A 20,519-nucleotide genomic window follows, 5' to 3' on the forward strand; every position below is an offset into this window, starting at 1 on the left:
GGACATAGTCTTAAGCTGCGCCAGAGGAGGTTTAGATTGGACATTAGGAGGAATTTCTACACAGAAAGGGTGATTAGACACTGGAATGGGCCGCCCGGGGAGATGGGGAGTCACCGTTCCTGGAGGTGTTTAAGAAAAGACTGGACGTGGCACTTAGTGCTGTGGTCTTGTTGACATGGTGGTGTTCGGTCAAAGGTTGGACTCGGTGATCTCAGAGGTCTTTCCCAACCTAATCAATTCTGTGACTGATTCCGTGATTCCTTCCCTGGCGTGCGCCCGTTCCAACCCCCTCGCGCGCGCGCGCACCTCCCGCCGCCGTCCCGTGCCGTCCCCGCCCGCACCGGAGCCGTTCCCCCGCGCATGCGCCCCGCGCCGCCGTGCCGACTGTTCAAACGGAAGGCGGACATGTTGGTGCCTCTCGCAGGTTTCCTCGCAGCCGCCGGACCTCACGCTCTGCCCTCCCCTTAAGCCGCCTCCTTTCCTCCTCCCCTCGCACGCCGCAAGCCTCGGGTCGGTCCTGCAGCAGTCCAAGCTGCCCTCCCGTGCGTGAGGCGGAGCGGGGAGCGGAGCCGGCGTTGGCAGCAGCGGGAGGCAGCGAGGAGGAGGAGGAGGAGAGAGGAAGAAAGATGCTGCTGCCGCCGCTCCGCCGGTGAGGTGACTCGTCCGCCATCCGCGGGGGCACTCGCCTTGTGCCTTCCTCGTTTCCTCGCCCCGTGCCCACGGACGGACCGACCCCACGGCGCTGAGACACGCCGCCGAGAGGATTCTCTTAAGTTTGATTTTTTTTTTTCATCCGCTCTGCCTTGTTGGTGTGGTGTGCCTGCAGGATTTTAGGATTTTGCCTTTTTTCTTTTCTTTCTTTTTTTTTTTTTTTTCCTTTTCTGTTGTTTCTTCTGGTTCACCGGAAAGAAAGCCACGCTCCGGAACCTGGCACCGACCCGCCGGCGCTGCAGCAGCAGGGCGAGGAGGAGGGACCGCTACGCTGGATCCCAGGGCGGCTTCCCCGGCTGGGAAAATGGGAATGCTGAGACGGTGGGGCCCGAGCAGAGGAGGGAGGGAGAGGAAACCTGCTGCTGCGGAGCTGTGAGCATCCCGGGAAGCTGCGTGCGTGCCTGGAGAAGCGGGGGGAGAAGCAGCCTCGTCTCCCCCGCCCTGCCGCGGACTCCCCTTGGGTTTTCTGCCCCCTTGGCGGGGACTTGCCCCAGAGACTGCCGTGATTGAAGGGATCTCCCAGGAGGCGCTTCCTCAGCCGGGTACAGGCTGTGTGGTTTCTCTTTTGTGCTCGCCTGTTCCTGTTTTTTGTTTTTTCTTTTTTTAAACATTACCATTTTTTTAACCTTACTTTGCTCTGGAATAAGGGAAACTTTTTATCTCCGGAAACATGTCGACGGGAGAAAGTTTTGAGTCTCGCTTTGACAAAATCGACGTGACTTTGAAGGACCCCAAATCCGAAGTGAACGTGGACTGTTTGCTGGTGAGTAGGGAGCGCCAATGGGCCTCCGGTCCCGTCTCCCTGAATTCCTTACCCTGTGGGACCGAATCTCGCACTCCTGACTGAGTCACCGCCCTGCTCAGCTCCGCACTGGTGTTTTGTTTACTCAGCCGAGGGTGCGTGAATGTCTCTCTGTGCTGGGAGAGCGGCTCATGCCAAGGAGCGCCCGCCCAGCCCTGCCTCACACTTGTCATCTCTCGCTCCGTGCGCCTTTCTGTGCCTCACCGGCTGTCAGAGGGGCGGTGGAGCCTTTCCACGAGGGTGGAATTCGTGAGTGCCACTCCTGTGTGTGAGCAGAGGACTGTAAATAGCTTTGATAGCAATTTTCTCTTCAACAACTTTTTTATAAGACTGAGGTCCTCTTAGGCGGTGGTTAAGCCCTGCAGCGCTGACTTCAACCTGCAAATTAACGACGTGTAAAACACGATTAGTGTGCCCTTATAGGTGGGCTGGGGTTTAAGTGCATTTTAAACTAGTGGTTGTGCTAGGCCTGCTCTCTTATTGTTTCCCTACTTGATCATATCTAATGGTTCACTGTATCTCACCAGTGCTGTCAGTGTTATTATTGCATCCTAAGAAAGCAAACCATAACATTTCCTGACATAAAATCAATCAATGTCATTTGGTAGCTTCTTGACAGAAGTGGTTGATCTTTCAGTTCTGATTATAAAAAGTACCTCAGCAAAGTGCATGCCAACCAAAAATCCAGCCGATTTTTTTATGATGTAGCTGCGTCCTTAGACATGCCTAGAGATGCCCTTAACTAGTACCAAATTGTGATTTCTACTTTCACACTGAAGTAAAGGATTTCTTTTCTTTGTAGCAAGTAATAAAAGTTCTTTAGTGTACTTTTTTTCCTTAGCATTCTGTTGTCAGAGAGGAACAAATAAATCGAATTTGTTCTAGTATGAACTCTGACATTTGGATTTGGAAGGGAAAGGAGGTGTGGGGGTGGAGATAGCTCTTAATAGTCATTCTTCATTTTTCTGCTGCATGGCTCTTGGCAGAAAGCTCACTTGAGCATAAGGAGGTGTAGAGATTAAAAGAATAATGCAAGAATCTGTACAAGTTCATGATACTCTGTTTAGCTTATTACTGATTTGTGAGCTTCTGAAGTGTTGGCCCATCAAACCTGCATACCTAGATAAAGGAGAGCCTTGTGGATGCTGCTGCCACAAGGGAAAATAGCTCTGCGTGTTCTAGTTAACTTGCTTCTTTTGATCTAGTTTACATATCTGTCATCTTAGAACCAGAGCTAAAGAGCAGACCTCTGGTGCTTAGGATATAGTGTGTCAACTCAAGTCTGCTGTCTCATCAGACGTTTTTATACCCAGATTCTACTGATAGGTGTCAAGACTATGGAGTCAATTCAGAGTCCAGGGTTTTATGTTAACCATGACTCTCGATTTGCTGGTATGTACTTTAATGGTGGCTGTTCTATGGGGACCTTCCTACAGTGATAGAAAGGAATTTGCAGGTATCAGACATGCAGTTGGTAGTATCTTTAACCGTATTCCTTAATCTTATAATCAGTTTAAGGATTTGCCCCATTTCAGTTATCTTAATTGCGATTAGGAGCTAAGCCGTAGTCAGTTTGGGAATGAACTTGTTGGGATGCTTCCTGTCATGCTTGTCTAAAATTTTAGAACATGTGTTTGCATCGCAGATCTTAATGTCCTTTAAAGTGACAATTTTTTAGAAAACCACTTTTAAACTACTGACAATTAAAAAAAAAAAGTGCTGCTTGTAAGGAAACTTGTTGGCTAACTTTTTATGTGTTTGGTCAATAAATCAATCTTTCTGCCAGCTGGACTTTTACTCTGTTTCACTTGTTCTTGGGCTCTTTTCCATAGAATTTAAGTATCCTAACACTTTCTGAAGAACTTACATATTTTACACCAGTTCTTAATGTGGTCATTCACACTACAAGCATCATTCTTGGCCCAGTGTTGCACTAATGTATCAAATACATGGTAATCTCTGTGGATATGCTTTTAAGGAAGAAATGCTTATCTATAATTGATCTACACTTAAAATATCTTCTAAAATGAATACCCCATTCCCCTCCCTGCATCTTTCAGTTAAAGTGGGAAATTTGTCAGACTTTAGACCTGGTATGCTTAAAAAGAGGATAAAATCAGGTTTTTCTGCTCAGACTGCATAAAAAATTCTTTTAAATTAAACTTTTTAAATCTAAAATATTTTTTTTACCTTCAATTAAGGTTGTGAATTGATGTTACTTATAATTGCTTTCACTTTTCCTTAGGAAGGGTGTTAGCTAACTGTGTGTATCTGAGTGGAAATATATGATTAACTGGTACACAGGCACTTCAAATGCAGCATCTCATTTTCTGTACACATAGGTTTAAAATCTTGGGGTTCATTTAGGTTCAGGAAACATACGTTTTTTTGGCTGCACGAAGAAAAGTCTGCCTTTGGCTGCACAAAGCACTGCCTTTGGCTTCTCTTAGGGTGGTTTTATCCTCTTTAACTTTGTTTTAATTCCATTCTTACTCTTCTTCCACATCAGTTTGTACCCCTTGTAGGTTAAAAGGCAGACATGGAATAACCTTTAAATCAGTTTTGTAATAATTTTGAGTTTTGCAAATGTCATAAGCTATGTTCTGTATGCTAGAAAGATTCTAAATTTATATGTGCAGTAGTATCAGAACGCTAAGAAAAGATGGGGGCGGGGGCTGCTACAAAGGAAGATGTGTTACCGTTTCAGGAAGGTGTGGGAGAGGAGTGCTGACAACAGAGCAGAGCAGGCGGAAAAGGCACACCGAGGACTTTATGGCTTCAGTTTACATGCTGTAGGAAGGAAATTCATACAGCTGAGGTGCAGGAGAGAGATGTGTTTATTTTTCCTGTTTTCTCTTATGCAACTGTAATAAAACTGTAAGAATCAGTTGCCACTGTCAGTAACTAGATCTATTTGTTTCTTTGGGGCTTGCATGCACTTGGTTTAGTACTAGGCTGGGAAATCTGTAGGTAGGCTGTCATTTTTTTGAGGAGGCCAAAGCCTGAGTTGTGTGTAAATGATGTGTCACAGCATCACGTAATGCTTTTTCTCAAAATATTTAGTACTAGGAGGCCTACAGTCCAAAAAGATCTAATAACTCTGTGAAGGCTGTGTTAGAGAGGTAGTCATACTCCAGGGTGTGCAGTGGTCAGATCCTGGTGAATCCCACAGGCGTGCTGAGTAGGCCCAAAGGCAGTTTAAGTAACTAGCTATTAATTTGAGCTAAGTGTCTCATTAATGATATTAAGCAGTGGAAAGTAATATTCAGTGAGCATACCTCTGCAACAATTTTGGAATAAATCCATGTTTTATTAAATCCTTGGGGTTGGTGGGCTTCCAGGTTTTGGGGAGTGGTGTAATAAGTGAATGGGTATGGGACATGTTAACCTGAAGTTGCCTATGCTTTTGATTGTAAAATAACTAGTAAATTTTAATGAAAATATATTTTGGGGCTCTCTCTGTTCTAATAATAACTCACAGAGTGTTTTCATTGTTTATGTAGATGCTTGGGTAACTTGGTTATTCAGGTACCTAGTCAATTACTTCAGTAGTCGATATTTAAAACTTTGGACTTTTGATGGTCTTTATCTTCAAAGATGTCAAACGTTTCACTTGTTGAGCAGCGTGTCTTCAAATTAACTGACAATAGTGAACACTGCATATGACAAACTGGTTTTATCTACTCTGAAGAGATTTCCATTTTTTGTTGCAACAAAAATACATAGCTACAGATTGTGATTTTTTTTCCTAGGTCTGTTTTATCCGCTAGATTAATTCATCTGTCTTGCATAGCAAAAGGCGAGATGATCTCCTCATATTTGGGATTTGAAATTCTATATCTCTGTCACTAGACATTTTTTCCCCTTCTGTTAAACTAGTTAGGAAGTGTTTCTGAAGACCTTGTTGTAAGACTCCAGCCCCAGGAGCTGCGAGCTCACGGACTTAGCTAGGAGTTTTACTTTAATATATATATATAGGGTTCTTTAATACCTCGAGATAGCGTTAAGAGAATAAGCCATGGACTTGTTCCCAAGAGGTATCTTTATTAATTTAGGGGAGAAGATAAGAGAACTTGGCAAAGGTTCAAAAAGGGCACCACGCAAGCTAGACAAAATGTTCCACTACGATACCAACTCAGTACATATTAATCCACAGCACTTAAGTCAAAATCCAATCTATCCACAACACTTAAGTCAAAATCCAATCCCTCCAGCTCCAAGCCACCTAAAGCATCAAGAAAGGAGCAGAGAAAGGGAAGCAGAGGGAGAAGGAAGAGAGAAGGAGAGACAGATTATATAGCTACCACTGGAACCTTGTAGAAGATCAGCTCTCACATGTCCAGGTGGCAGGGCCGCAACACGAGGCAAACACGTCTTTGGTTTTATCTGCTCTGGTCCCTGTGGCCAACCCCTTCAGGTGGGGCCTCTGACCCACCAGCCACTCTGGGGTTCCAGGCCAGGATGAGGGGCAGTGTTCTCGCTGTCCCTGCCAATCTGAGCCTGGGTTAGGGGCTCTAGGATTTGTGGTGTGTTATGGTTCTCCTGGGCTGTTTGTGACTGACAGCTACTCCAGGGCTTCCCCATGTGGGCTCCAGGGGTCTGCCATGAGGGATATGATGCCACCTCAGCTCTGTTCAGCCCATCCCTCCGTCCTCCACACACACACACACACACCCACACCCACACACACCCCCTACAAGGTGGTTCTGACCCAGTAATTACTGATCTGGTGTCTAACAGTTGTGGTTAGGGATTTGGTTAAAAAACCAAAGCAAGAAAAGAAAGCAAGTAAAGTAAAGAAGTAAAGAAAATAACTGAAAGTACCTTTTCTTCAGAGGTTCTTATCTATCCAGATAACTGTCAAAAATCACCTTCACTGAAACCACATTAACTCTGCTCTTAAAATCTGAGTGTTGAAGTGCTAGAGGGATTTGGTGTCTGAAAAGCTTCTTGAAGACAAAAGAAGCGGAACTTTATGCAAACAGGCAGATTGTCAGCTTCAGAATCCTGTAAGTTGTCTGAAAATAGTTCAAAGTAAGGGAAGGTATCATGGTGAAATATTCTTAGACATGTTTCTACCGTTCTTTAGGTCCAAGTGGAAGGTCCTGCACTTGGGTTGGGGCAGTCACCAATATCAGTACAGACTGGGTGTGGAGTAGTTTGAGAGCAGCCCTGTGGAGAAGGACTCAGGGATTTTATCTCAATGTCCGTCCATTCTGTCCTTTTTGCCAGGGTCCATTGGTCAGTTTTTTTACTGTGCAGGTGGTGAGGCGCTGGTAAAGGTTGCCCAGAGAAGCTGTGGCTGCCCCATCCCTAGAACTGTTCAAGGCCAGGTTGGATGGGGCTTTGAGCAACGTGGGCTAGTGGAATGTGCAGGGGCGTTGGAACTAGATGACCTTTAAAGTCCCTTCCAACCCAAAGCATTCTGTGATGCGGTAGATCTAAAATAAATCTTCTGACTGACCTAGAAATATAATTCCAGGTGTTCAAGTTACATCCAAGCTTTATATGCAAAAATACAATTGGTGTTAATATTTTTTGCTCATCGCTAAGGATTATGGAATATAAAGGTTGATGTTAAATTTATTATAAAATATATAACTGGATATGTTAATCAAAGGGAAATTGCAACTGTAAGTTGACTTTGGAAATATAGTAAGTTGGTGGGTTCTTGTTTTAAGGTTGCATGTCTTAAGACTTTTTTAATAAGCCTTTAGAATATCAACAGAGATGGTGGAGCTATCAAAATGTTAGCATTTGTTTCATGGTGTATGGTAGGTTTTACGGAGAAATAACAGTTAACTTAGCCAATTCTTCTGCTCATAAAACTAGAGGCTGTGTAGGAATGTAATTATTTATTTTTCCTATAAAAAGTTTTAATGAGGGGTGATAATAGAAAGTTGATGTTAAGACACGTTTCAACAAGAGGAATAAAACACCCAACCTAACTATAAATGCTCTTACAAAGTAAAAATATTTATAAACAGTGTCCTTTTCCCTGGCAACTGCAGAGTGTTTTTTTGTTGCTTGAGGGAAGGAAGAGGGAAACACCTGGAATTTGTTTGTTGGACAAATTGAAAATCAACCTGTTGGACTGTAAACCTCTGACTTTGAGGACAATGATAGCTTCAGGAGCCACTCATCGAGAACATAATAAATACTTAGAAGCCCTGTGAGCAGATGATGTTGGTAGCCTCACAGTTGCTGTTAGCAGAATTCCCTAGGACATAGTTTAGTACTATATAAAAATTAAAAGGTTTTTTTAGGTCTCTTACTAAAAAATACTGAGATGTTTGTCGTGATACAGGGTGTTTATCTTTAATTTAAGAGGTCCCAAATGATGTAATTAAAACCTTCTTTTTTTTGGTGGATGTTTCTTGATGTTATTTATTAAAACTCTACTGTCATCAAGAAATTGCAAGTTCTAAATGGAGATACTGAAAAACTGAACTTCCTTCTTTGAGAACAGAATTGGAGAATGTTTGAAAACTAATCTGTCTTTGCCTTAATTTGTCCAGTTGTTTGAGCAGCAATAAAACCAGAAGGATTATGAGACAATATTGGTAAAACTGCAGGCACTATGCAGACAACACCCAGTTATAGCTCAGTTAAAGGAAATGCAAATAATACCATCTTTTAGCTTTCTGAGCAGTCTACTGAAATAAACACCTGAATTGACAGTGATTGAACAAGAGCTGAAATTTGATCTTTGTGAAGAAGAAAAGTGGTTTGGAGCTGCTCTTGTCCATGGTGTTTTGCTTTGCTGAGGACGATTGGATGTCCTGTGGCGAAGTCTCTAGTCAGCAGAGTAGAGGTCTCTCTGCAGTCTGCTCAGCATCAGCAGGGTATAAGATGCTGTGGTGCATCTTTAGTTACAGCTGTCTGAAGACTGTCTAGACAAGCGGTGGTTGCTGGGTTGGGTGAGCTGCCCATGTTGCTAGGGGAGAACCAGCACAGGATCAGCACCAGCTTCTGACTGGAGCACAGGGCAAAGTCTATTCTGATACTCAAAATCTTGTAAAGGATTGGCTTTAACTAACTGAAAGGTTGCCACTCCCTGTCAATATTTATACAATACAAACTGTCATGGGGACAGTATGTAGGATCTCTTTATTAATAGGTCCTTATTTAAATCTAACTGTGGATTTCTTTATTTTAGCATCTTCTCTTAAAGTTTTTAAATGCATTAATTTCTCTGTTTCTTTCATAGAGTCGAGAAATATGTGAAAGTTTTCTTGTTTGTGTGTTTTTGTTTTTTTTTTTTAAGTGCATGATCTGTGGTGATGCAAAGACCTAATGCTTGGAAACCTCTGTAGGAAACACTGCACAAACTAAGGCTTTAATTTGGACTTTAGATTGGAACTACCTAAATGTGTCTCCAGCCTGTGTGTGTCTGGGCTGCAGAGCTTATAATCGAACTGAAAATTCGCTGAAATGAAGTGAAGCGGAATACATACTTGTTTTTTCTTACAGATCTTCAGGAGTCAATACATTTAAAGAAAAAATCCTTGAATTCTGGTAGTTATGCAAATATTGAGTAATTATTTCTTTTATATTTTTTCTCTTAAAAGCTGCATAGTATTCAGATAGTGCTGCATATTATTCACATGTATTAAATTCCAAGGTATGAATATATTCAGAGGAAAACTTGATGTTAGGTATCTACATATGAAATGCATTAATACAAGATGGCTTTTTTCCTGTGTAGTCTCTGACTGAAATGAAAATACTGTTTGTGTGGAGTCTGATCTTCATTTTTAGCAAATAAATAATAGCCAAAAAAAACCCTGACTACACAAAACTTTGTTGTGTCATCTGGAATGTGCTTTTTAAAGAAGAGGAAGCCAGAAACTCCTCTTGACATCTGGAGACTTCAGCTAGGAAATTTTTCCTAGTTTTGTGGTTGGAGAAGTTATGTTTTTCAGCAGATGATTAGTAGAACTTGTATTATAGCCATAATGGTTATTTCCAGTGGGAAAGTGTGAAGGAACAATGGTCAGGACATTCATCTCATACTGGCTACTGTTTGATGATTTGTTTCTCTCTAAATCAGATATTTTGGATGATGATTTCAAAGTCTGCCTTTTTACTGTTTAATACCATGTGCACAGTGAAAATAGTATTTTGTGAAGTACAACTGGTAGTTATTTCACAGAATGATTGAGTCTGGAAGGAACCTTGGAGGTCTCTCACCCCTCTGCTCTGGTAGAGTGGCCTATAGCAGGTTACACAGGATGGCTTTTGAGTATCTCAAAGGTGGTGAACTCCACAACCTCTCTAAGCAACCTGTAATTTTCCACTTCTCAACAGTATGCTTATTTGGTTGATGCTTCACATAGAGGAAAATAAAATTCACCATAACTAGACAGAACAGTCATCAGTACTCATTTGGTGTTTATTTGCAGAGTTCTCTAAGTGTTTTGGCCTTCTTGGTGAGTAAAACTCTTTGTAGCCCAAACAGTTTTCTAAAAGGCATCTACCACAAAAGACCAGAGGAACTTTCTGCATGGAGGCAGTTGTAGGTTTGGAGATTTTAAGCATAAAGATTTTTATCTGAGGACCCAGTTGCTGTGAATTAATAAGCTCGTGTTTAATTTGGGACTGCGGTTGAAACATTGTAGATGTAGAATTTTTCTGTTGGAGGAAAAGAGTGAATGCCTTCCTGTGATGTTGAGTTTGCACTCCAGGAGTGCCACTTCAGTTTTCCACGACTGTGAAACTTGGTAGTGTTGTGTTTTCTATATCTGTATACACACATCATTTTCCTTCTGACAGGCAGTGAGGGAGGCTGAGTAGGACTTCCTAATTAGCATGGGAATGTGGAAGACTTTTTGATACTGATGGGACAGGAACCTGTCCTTGGGAGATAGGTGAAGAGGAGAGATGCCTATGCAGTTGTCAGGCAGAGTCTTTGGAGGAGAGATTTCAGACTTTCACTTCAGAGAAGCTAAAGCGTAAGGTGTCAGCATAACAAGCACCATCCTCCTGGAGTATGGGATGACAGGGTCCAGCATGTTAATTCCAGCTCTGACACCTGGGAGCTCATTTGACTACAAGTGTGAAGTGACTCTGTTAAGTACTTTGTGGAGGGGAGGAAACCTCTCTAGCCAGGAGATAATAGAGTAGGAGTGGACGGTGAAGATTCTTCAGGGGGGAGTGAGGGTTAAGGGTAGGACAAGGAGTTAGTGCTGGTTGTACTTGCCTTATGCTTTTTAGGAGGTGCCAGGTTGTGCAGAATAATACCAGGCAGGACATGACACTGTAGCTGAAAATAGAGGTAATACTGATGCCTCACACCTTTGTATTGATACTATGCATTTCTGTCAGTGTTAGAGGTGGAATCATAGAATTTTCTCATGAGCCCTTCTCTGTTATGAAATCTGATTATACTAATGTAATATTATACTAATCTCTTCTTAGAAAGTAGCTTTGATTGTAGGCATGCAAAGAATCCTGTCAATATTAAGCTGAGAGGATTTATTCTCCACTTTAAAAGAGGAAAGGTGATTCTGCCACATCACTGACAGTCTGCTTACTGCTCTAATACTTGATCTGTGGGTAGCTGCCCTCCTTCAACTTAATTTACTACTAAGTTCATTGGCAATTAAACAAAAAATTGCCAGCATACCAATCATATAATTTTTTGTGGTCTTGGAACCATTCAAACCTGCTCTTATATGCTCTGTATCTTCTTTTATAGGAGTACAACGCAAAAGTGGTGCCAGCCAAATGGTAGACTTATTAGGAATTGGAGGCTTTGCTTTGCTAGTACTGGCAACAGTGGTCATGGCTTCTGAAATTGGAGCTATTGTTGCCAGTACTAGTAGAGGAAGGATGATGTTGGAAATAAGAAAATGCCCATGAAGACCTGTGGAGTGAAAGCTGAACTAGTGATGTGATTGTATATTTTACTGGGTTGCTTTTTGTTTGAAGGGTGTGTTGGTTGTGGGTTTTTTTTTCAATACACTGAATTTATAATTGGAGATGTGATTAAGGAGCTAAACTTTCTCTGTAGAGAATAAATCAGTGTGCTTCCTGGAAGAGCTTTTGTCTTCTGTCTTTTACTAAAATGCTCATGGCTATTTTTAGCCGTTCTCATACCCCACAAACTGTTTTGTACATATGGTTTTGTGATGTAGCGTGACCTTAAAATGTTCAGAGATGGTTTTGCCTTGAAAAATCAGATGGTTGGAGGCTTTGTCAGAGCTAATCACATTGTGGTTCTGAATCAACCTATGAAGACTCTTGTTAAGAAGACCATATTCAGGAGAATTCTGGATTATTTGTCTAAAGGATAGAGTTGTGACACAAAAGAGGTCTTGTATCAAATAACCTACACGCTCAGAGCTGTTCATTGATTCTGATTAGATTGGAATATGGAAAGCACTAAACATCTCTCTTGTTTTAGTTCTTGATGAGTGTAAGGTCAGAGGAGTCTTCTCTCCTTTTGTTTCTTTTCTGTCCTCAAATGCCTTCCGGCTTTCATAAGAAAGCTTTTGTCCTTCTTAATGCAATGTATACATGACACTATTTTCATCAGTAGTTTGGACTTGACATGTAAGCAAAGATGCCATTTGAAGTAAAATTAAGAGTGTTGATTATGCTGGTGCTGCTGGAGCTGCTTCGGTGCAGAGACTGCAATGACTGTAAACAACTCCTCTGTGGCTTTCTGCCTTCTGTACAGTTGATTTTGGCTGCCATCGGGGAAGAGTCTGGACGACTGCATTGTTCTTGACCTTTTCTTTTGGTCAGTCTCCTCTTTGAGCTGCTGGCAAAGAAAGGCATCAGATTAACTTCACCTTCATATAAAGAATAGTTTCTATCATATAAATAATAGTTTCTGCCACAGTTCTTGGTATGTTCATGGGAAAGAAGGGTCTGAGAACCATGAGTTCTAGGGGAAAGGAAAAAGGGATTTTTTTTTTTAATACCCTTTCTATGTTGCAGTTTTGACAAACTCATAGATGTGGTCAGGAATGAAAGAAAAGATTGATTAATACCATTTATTTACAGGTCGGGAAGTTTTTTTTAACGTTTCTGATGCCCTGGGAATAGAAGCTTAATTTTTCAATTTAAGATTCAACCGGAATAGGCAGCTGAAGATTTTTCTTCAAACCAGGCTGTCCTGTGAGAGGTTGTCTAACTGTCTAACCAAAGCAGGACATCTTTCACTTTCTATCTTTCTTGTGCATTTCAACATCAGCAAACTTGCCTTCCAGTGGTATTGTATTACTCTTATTTTGTGGGAGGAAATAACAGTATTCAACAAAGGTGTATTGTAGAAACAAGTTGATGAAATCGTAAGCTGTCTTCTGACTGATAATTTCTCTTACATGTGTTTACATTTAATTTTTAAAAAAAGCCTTATGAAGTGATGGGTTAGCAAAAGTGGAAAAAATGGGGTGATGAGTTTTTTTAAGAATTACTTTCAAAAGTAATCTGGTGTTTTTACAAAATATTTTCTCAGAGAAGTTGGAATCAGTGTAACCTCTTTCATAACAGTGGAAAAAGACACAATCATTTTTAACAAGTAACTTGCAACTTTGAGCTAAAGCTTATGCTTAAGATTAGACAATTCCCTGTAGATCTTGCTTTTCTTGGAATTGTATCATGATAAACAAATGGGTTTCAGGTGTAATGAAATGCAGCTCATAGAAATGAGCTGGTTTATTTGTTAAGCTTCCTTTCTTCATCTAGAAGAAAGTGGAAGCAGTGTTAGCCATAAGAGCGCATGGTTAAGTTGGACAAGATACCTGTGTCCTCATCTCTGCAAAACACAAGAATCACTTAATTTTTTAATCCTGAAGGGTGATGTCTGTTGTCAAGATCTTAATGTTCTTCACTGTTCGGATACTTTTAATTTTACTTCTGCAGTAGAAGTGAAACAAGTAGTCAAGTTCTGATATGAAGAGGAGGAGCAACTACTTGAGCAGTAAAAATGATTTTGTCAGTAGTGCTAATCCTGTCCATTCATAATCTCTCAAGTTAACTCTTAAACTCGTGCAGTGGATATTTGCCTACCATAAATTACTTAACAGTTTGGTAAAACAACTTTATCCTTTTGACTTTGAGATTGTAGAAAGTCAGTAATTCCATTTAAATACTTCCTCTTGTTTGAGTACCAATCAAGTGTCTTCCTGAAAAGACAGAGAAGTTGAAATCAAAATTGGTGTGCCATATTATGCTCTTGCCTCCTACTTAGTAAATGAAATATCAGCAAATAGGGAACATCAGTTCTGTGTCCTTGATATTGTGATATGTCCTTCTTTACTTTTGAATATTTGTAACTGCAGAACACAACAGATTTCACTTGTGGTAGGGTACAAAAAAAATACTCTTTGTGCAAAAGGAAGTCTTGTCCATCTGTAAGGTATAAACGCAAATATGAAGGTTGGAAAAAGAAGTGGAGAAATTAGGAAGATGATAATTAAAGATAATTTTGGGGTTGGAATTGTTTGTGTGGCCTATGGTGACTTCTGTCAGGGCTTCCTGATTTCTTTATGCTTTTTGTGAGACTGTTTCCTGCATGTAAAATAAGGAAGTATTTTCCTCCACCCCCACAATTTGTGGGTTTGATGGTGTGGAAGCAAGCTACTTTTTGTACTTTTTTAAGGGGCAGGAAATTTCAGTGGTAGTACCATGGGATATTTGAAAATCAGACATCAAGCTACAAGGACACATGCGTCAAACATCAATGGCCAAAAAAATCTCCACAGGAAGACTTAAAGTCAAAAGGAAGGTGTGAGTCTGTTTAACATTGCATCTTCATTGGTATATTACAAACTTCTGTTTTCATATAAGCCATTGCTTTCAGATTCTTAAGTGTTTTCATAGACTTATAGAATATCCTGAGTTGGAAGGGGCCCACACTGACAATCAGCTCCTGGCCTTACACTTAACAAACCCCAAAAATCACACCATATTCCTGAGAATGTTGTGCAAATGCTTCTTGAACTCTAGCAGGCTTGGGGAGCCTGTTCCAGCATTCAGCCACTCTCTGGGTGAAGAAGCTTTTCCTAATATTCAGCCTAACTCTCCCCTGACACACTCCATGCCATTCCCATGAGTCCTGCCACTGTTCACCAGAAAGAATAGATCAGCACCTGCCCCTCTGCTTCCCCTCACAAGGAAGTTGTAGACTGTGATGAGGTCTCCCCTTAGGCTCCTCTTCTCCAGGCAGAACAGACCAAGTGACCTCAGCCACTCCTCATGTGGCTTCCTTCTAGACCCGTCACCATGTTTGTGTCTCTCCTTTGGATGCTCTCTAATATATTTGTATCTTTCTTATATTGTGGTGCCCAAAACTGCACACAGGAGTCAAGGTGAGGCCACACCAGTGCAGAGCAGAGCGAGACAATCCCCTCCCTTGACCGGCTGGCGATGCTGTGCCCCCCAGAGCACGGTGCTGGCTCACGTTTAACTTGCCATCGACCAGGATGCCCAGGTCCCTTTCTACAGCACTGCTTTCCAGCATCTCCTTCCCCTCTTTGTGTACATCCAGAGTTGCCCCATCCAGGTGCAGAATCTGGCACTTGTCTTTGTTTAGCTTCATACAATTGGTTATTGCCCATCTCTCTAATTCATCAACATACCTCTGCAGGGCCTCCCTGCCTTTGAAGGAATTGACAGCTCCTCCCAATTTAATATCATTGGCAAACTTGCTTAGTATTCCTTTGAGTCCTGATGAAGATGTTGAAGAGCACAGGGCCTAAGATGGAGCCCTAGAGAATCCCTTTAGTCACCAGATGCCAGCCTGATATTACCCCGTTCACTATAACCCTTTGTGCCTGACCTGTGAGCCAGTTGCTCACCCACCACATGATGTGTTAATCCAGCTGTGTGCTGGACATTTTGTCTAGAAGGATATAGCGTAGGACAGTATCGAAACCTTTACTGAAATCAAAAAATATTATATCGACTGGCTTCCCTTCATCAGTTAGGTGGATTACCTTGTCATAAAAGGGAATTAAGTTTGTGAAGCAGGAGTTTCCCCTCATGAAGCTGTGCTGGTTGTGACCAATGACTGTGTTGTCCTTCAGGTGTTTTTCAATAACTCCCAGAATAATCTTTTCTGTAAATATCACTGAAGTGGGACTGACAGGCCTGTAGTTTCCAGGGTCATCCTTTTTGCCCTTCTCGAAAACTGGGACAATGTTTGCGAGCTTCCAGTTGACTGGAACCTCTCCAGGTTCTCCACACTGTTCCAAAATCAATGAGAGGGTTGTCATTTTGAGTTAGAGTTGTATTTTTCTTTAGTACAGATGTTCCCACAGATAAGTGGGGGAAACTGATCTGCGTAGGCATAGCCTTATGACTGCAAAATACTGTTTTTAAGAAAATTAATTTCTGTGCATGTTAATGCATATTAGTACACCAGCCTAAAAATTACTTTGCATCAATATAATAAGTAAATTTTTATGATACATTAGCTTTTTTAGTAACGTGGAAACTTTAGTGTTCATAATGTTCATCAGTCTCTATCTTTGCACTGAATGTATGGTACGGATTTGTATTTTTTAGGGAGAAAATTGTAGACAAATTAAAGAGGACCTTCATGAAATTTGATGTTTTTAATGGAAAAATGTCAGTCCTGCCTGGCTGTTTGAACTCTGTTGTGCTTCTATATGAAGCTATTAAAATGAAGATGTATGCATTTTTAATTGCCGTTAAACTGCAGCGTCTAATCAGCTGATAGCGCTTAGTAGTGTAACAGGAGACTGTTCCTATTTGCCATAGTTTCCAGTAGTGTAATCACTGGAGAAAAGGGGGATAGATCACTAAAATGTTCCATTGACCTAAGCAGTTTGAGGATTGTAATAAATAAAGTTCGTTAGTTCTCTGAAATAATTCTTCTTGTTAGCCTTACATATTGAGTTGGTTTCCTGCCTTAATGAATTATATGCAATTACTGCTTGCCTTTTACTTTAGGTCTGAAGGTGTGCTTAACAGATTTCCAGGAAAGCCTTACTGTGAAAAGCTTCATTAATCACTTGAGATCATCACTGAATAAATGCATTGGCTAAAAAGACAAGATTTATGTTCAGTACATTCACAGACTTTTATATACATATATACACATGATATATGATGAAAAATATGAATCATGACATGCATTTTCCTTTAAAATAAAAACCTGCAAGTTCAGTTGAAGTACTCTAAGCTTCAGAAAAAAAAGATAGCTTTTGTTTTCAATGCATTTCAATGTACAATTATAATTTTCTATTCTAGATTTTGTTAGAAGGAACTACGTTGAGAATATTCCTATATACTGAGTGATTACATCAAAATGGCACAAGGAATAATCTACATAAAGTTTACTAATACAGAATCAAATTAGAGTTAATTTTGGTCAGACATCAAATATATACTATTTTAAAAATGTATCAGAAGATCTCTTTATGGTCAGTGGTTTTTACTCAGGCTGGCAGCCTGTCACAGGTAGGGTCTTCCAGGGATGGATGCTGGGCCTAATACTGTTCAGTGTCTTCCTAGATGATTTGTATAATGGATTTGAAAGCACCCTTAAGCAAGGTTGCTGATGGCAACTAAACTGGGTAGTGAGAGGGACCCTTCAGAAGGGAAAGACAATTCAAGGCAGACGCTGACAGACTGGAGAGGTTTTAAAGAAGGGTGGCAAAGGTGATCAAAGGGCTGGAGAACCTGCCTTGTGAGGGAAAACTGAAGGAGTCAGCCTGGAGAAGGCTCGAGGGGACCTCATCACAGTGTTCCAGTACTTAAAGGACAGCTACAAAGAAGATGAAAGCTATTTTTTCGTGAGGAGTCATGTGGAGAAAACAAGGGGCCACAAATACAGGTCGCACTGGGAGAGAATTTCTATCTATGTAAGAAAGAATTTTTTTACTGTGAGAACAGTCATTGGAACAACCTCCCCAGGGAAGTGACAGAGTCCCTGTCATTGGAGGTTTTCAAGACTCAGCGGGGTGCTAGACAGTCTCATTGAGGCTCCTTTTTGCATGAAAGGTTGGACCATATGAACTTTTGAGTTACCACCAAATCTGGGCTGTTCTATGGTTCTGTGACTGTCTGTCTTTTGAGCAAATAACCTTTACAGTGTTTCTCTGGTTGGTTTTCCCTTTACCTTTTTCTGGCTTTGGTTTCAGAGCATTGGTGAAGTTCTTAAAATCAGTATGACAAGATGTTAGCAGCAGTGCTGGTTAGCACAAAGTAATTATATGTGCTATATGTACAAATTACTTTCTCAGCTGTATCTATCAAGGTCCTGTTTTCTGAGGGAACACTGAACAGGATATGATGTCTGTGCTGAGCAGCACAACGTTCATGTCATTTCTCTTGTAACAGCAGATCCGGTCTGATGAAAGTGAAGAGACTTAGGGAGGAAAACCTTTAAAGCTGGCGGCCCCAAGGGATGGAGGAAACTCAACCACAGAATGCATGCGCAACAAATCTAATTTCTAAATGAACAAAAGGACAAACTGCTGTAATTTTCTTATATCTTTTTCCACATAAACGTCAAGTATAAATTTCAGTAGTACCTGAATTGAAAAAATAGGAAAAGCAGCTTCCATAGAGTTAATTCTTTTCGTGACATGTAATACTTCTTAAGTGAAGATGAACTCTATCTGGAAGGAGGAAAGAAATATTCCAAAGATTTAAACCAGCAAGTTCCAATTATCCATTTAGATTGAAAATTTCTGCTAAGCTAAGAGAAACTTCTAAACTGATCAGGAGGTAATGGGAGTTCTTACAAAACTCAGTAAGTTTTGTCTCATGATGGCTTCAGATGAGAAGTTGCTTAATTAGTATATAAGTCTCCAAGTAAAGAATTAGCATAGAATAAAGTCTTAAGTAAATGGGATGTAATCCTTATAATACTTATATAGTCAGCTGTATGTGTATTTTATTTGGGCATACAATCATGGCTTCAAGTATGCTTTCAAAAAATAACTGAAGTTACTGAATCTGTATTTCTGATGGAGCCTTAAGAATTATAAATAAAAAAAAAATGCTCAGACTATGCTCTAATTTCAAGTGTATTTTTTTCTTAGCAGATTATTATTCTCTAATAAAATTTAGGAGTGCCAGGGATTCATTTTAGAATTTCACTTCTACAGTGAGCCTGGTGTTAGGGTGATCTGTAGCAACAATCCTCAGGTCTGTCTTTTCAGGCCATCATAAGAGACACCACAGTATTTTTGCAACACCGTCTTGTCTCTGTTTTGTAAGTCAGCAACTAATACAGGTACAGCCCTTGTACTGCATTCCGAAGCTGTAGTATTTAGACATAGGTCTTTTAAAATTAACCTTCCTTTTATGTTTTGGGTTTGTGGGCTGGGAGACAGCTACCATGATAAATAGCAGAAGATGTATTAGATGAAATAAGAATTCATCAGAAAAACTCAGTGGAAAGAGCAAATCGATTTCTAACTATTGCCTATGGTCTTTTCTTGACTGCAGCTGTGTAAGGCCATTGGCATCCTCCATTGGCTTTTGAAGAAACTAGATGCTCCAACATCTGTTGTGCCAAACAGGCAAATTCAAGCGCTATTACTCTGGTGTGGCAAAGAAAAAGGTTAAATCAGGGTATCATTTAGTTATCTTTTTACCATCAGCTTTCTCATTGTGTTTTATTTAGTTCAGAATACATTGTGTTGGTTGTTGACTCATGACAAAACTGAAGATGTAAACCACATTTGTCTTTTAAAACACTTTAAAGTATGCTTTTCCCTTTTTACCGAAAGCAGCAAATTTATTCTGAGAATGGGATAAGAAGTGTAAGCTATCTTATCTTAATTTTGACTTTGCCTTTTTTAAGATCATGCTGCGGGTAATTAAAAATCAAAATATGTTTTTGACATGCTCATGATCTTGAACAGCATTTGGAAACAGAGCAAGTCAGGTTGTGGGATATTCAGAAGATTTTCAGTTGTTAACATTAAATTTTAAGTAGAAATAGTATGTGAGGATTTAGAACTATTCCACTTCGCTCTTTTTCTGAATTTTCCTGCTCTTCTGGACAGCCATCAACTTTCATACTGGTTTTCAGAAGGAACAACCTGTCTCTTCTTAGGCGTGTTGTAAGTTTTCTGCTGGGTTCTTATTTCTTTATGTACAGTGTGTCCAAAAATAGATATAGTCAATATTATGAGACATATAGTCATCTCTACCTGTGTTCTCATTTGTAAAAGTTGACTTTTGAATGAATCTGTTAAACCAGACTAAGTGTCATCTTCCACAGAAGAAATGGATTAAGAGGTTTTTCAATGAGGTAAGGTTATATAAGATTGGAAATTGGTTGTGTCATAGTTCAATAGGCAGACAAAGGGACAAAATTACTAAGAAAAGAACAGTTCTCATACTTGTCCCTTAAACCTGAATTAGGAAGAACAATAAAGAAAACTAAGCATTTGAGCATGGCATGATCTTAAAGCTGATCTACAGTCATTGAGAAAAGAGAGGAAAGTCAGTTCTATTTGCTTCAATTCTTACAGTGTGCTGACTGAAGCAAAGGGTTTTTTGAGTGTGTTTTACATGACAGTATTCAATGAAATGCTGCCTTGGTTGTGCTCTCTGGAGCATTGGTTGTCTTAAGGATAGAGCTTTGCATCATCAGCTGCTTGTAATTTTACACGTGCAAAAGAATTTCTGTCTCTCTCTCTTGAAGTTTTTAGTCCTTATTTCTCTTGCCAAGCATACAATTTGTAAAATGTGAACCTGAATGAAAGGGATAGATTACATTTCTTTTATTATTTTAAAGATTTGGTTGTTTGGGATGTGTAAATGTATGTGTACAGAAGGTATGAACACACATACTTCCTGTTGTGAGACCTTTCCTAATGTCAGGTGGTTGGGTTTTTTCCTTTTCTAAATCAAATTGCTTATCTGTAATTCAGGGTCTAGTTAAGTATAATGACAGTCTACTTCAATGCCAGTGCATTTTGTTGGAATACCACAGAAGATGTAACTGCCTTCCTTATTTCCTCTTCAAATTTCTGAGGCTCTGTTCATTTAGAAAATGACTGTGATT

The 20,519-nt window shown here is 40.3% G+C and overlaps 1 protein-coding gene across 4 annotated transcripts in view; it reads left to right on the top strand.

Annotated features, from left to right (window-relative positions):
- Positions 1 to 233: 233 nt before the first annotated feature.
- ROCK1 (Rho associated coiled-coil containing protein kinase 1) overlaps positions 234 to 20,519 on the top strand; it is an 88,390-nt gene continuing 68,104 nt past the window's right edge. For 2 of the 4 annotated variants that reach the window (XR_003542574.2, XR_003542573.2), the window contains exon 1: positions 234 to 1,474. Coding sequence is in view for 2 of the 4 variants with exons in the window: in XM_027731235.2 (XP_027587036.1) it covers positions 1,382 to 1,474 (93 nt within the window). In the remaining 2 variants the exon portion in view is untranslated. The remainder of the gene's footprint in view (positions 1,475 to 20,519) is intronic. The other 2 variants (XM_027731235.2, XM_027731236.2) reach the window with 2 other exon arrangements.

This window comes from Pipra filicauda, unplaced genomic scaffold (assembly GCF_003945595.2).
Source record: "Pipra filicauda isolate LSUMZ 115617 unplaced genomic scaffold, ASM394559v2 scaffold154_size2910363_pilon, whole genome shotgun sequence".
Taxonomy (NCBI): domain Eukaryota; kingdom Metazoa; phylum Chordata; class Aves; order Passeriformes; family Pipridae; genus Pipra; species Pipra filicauda.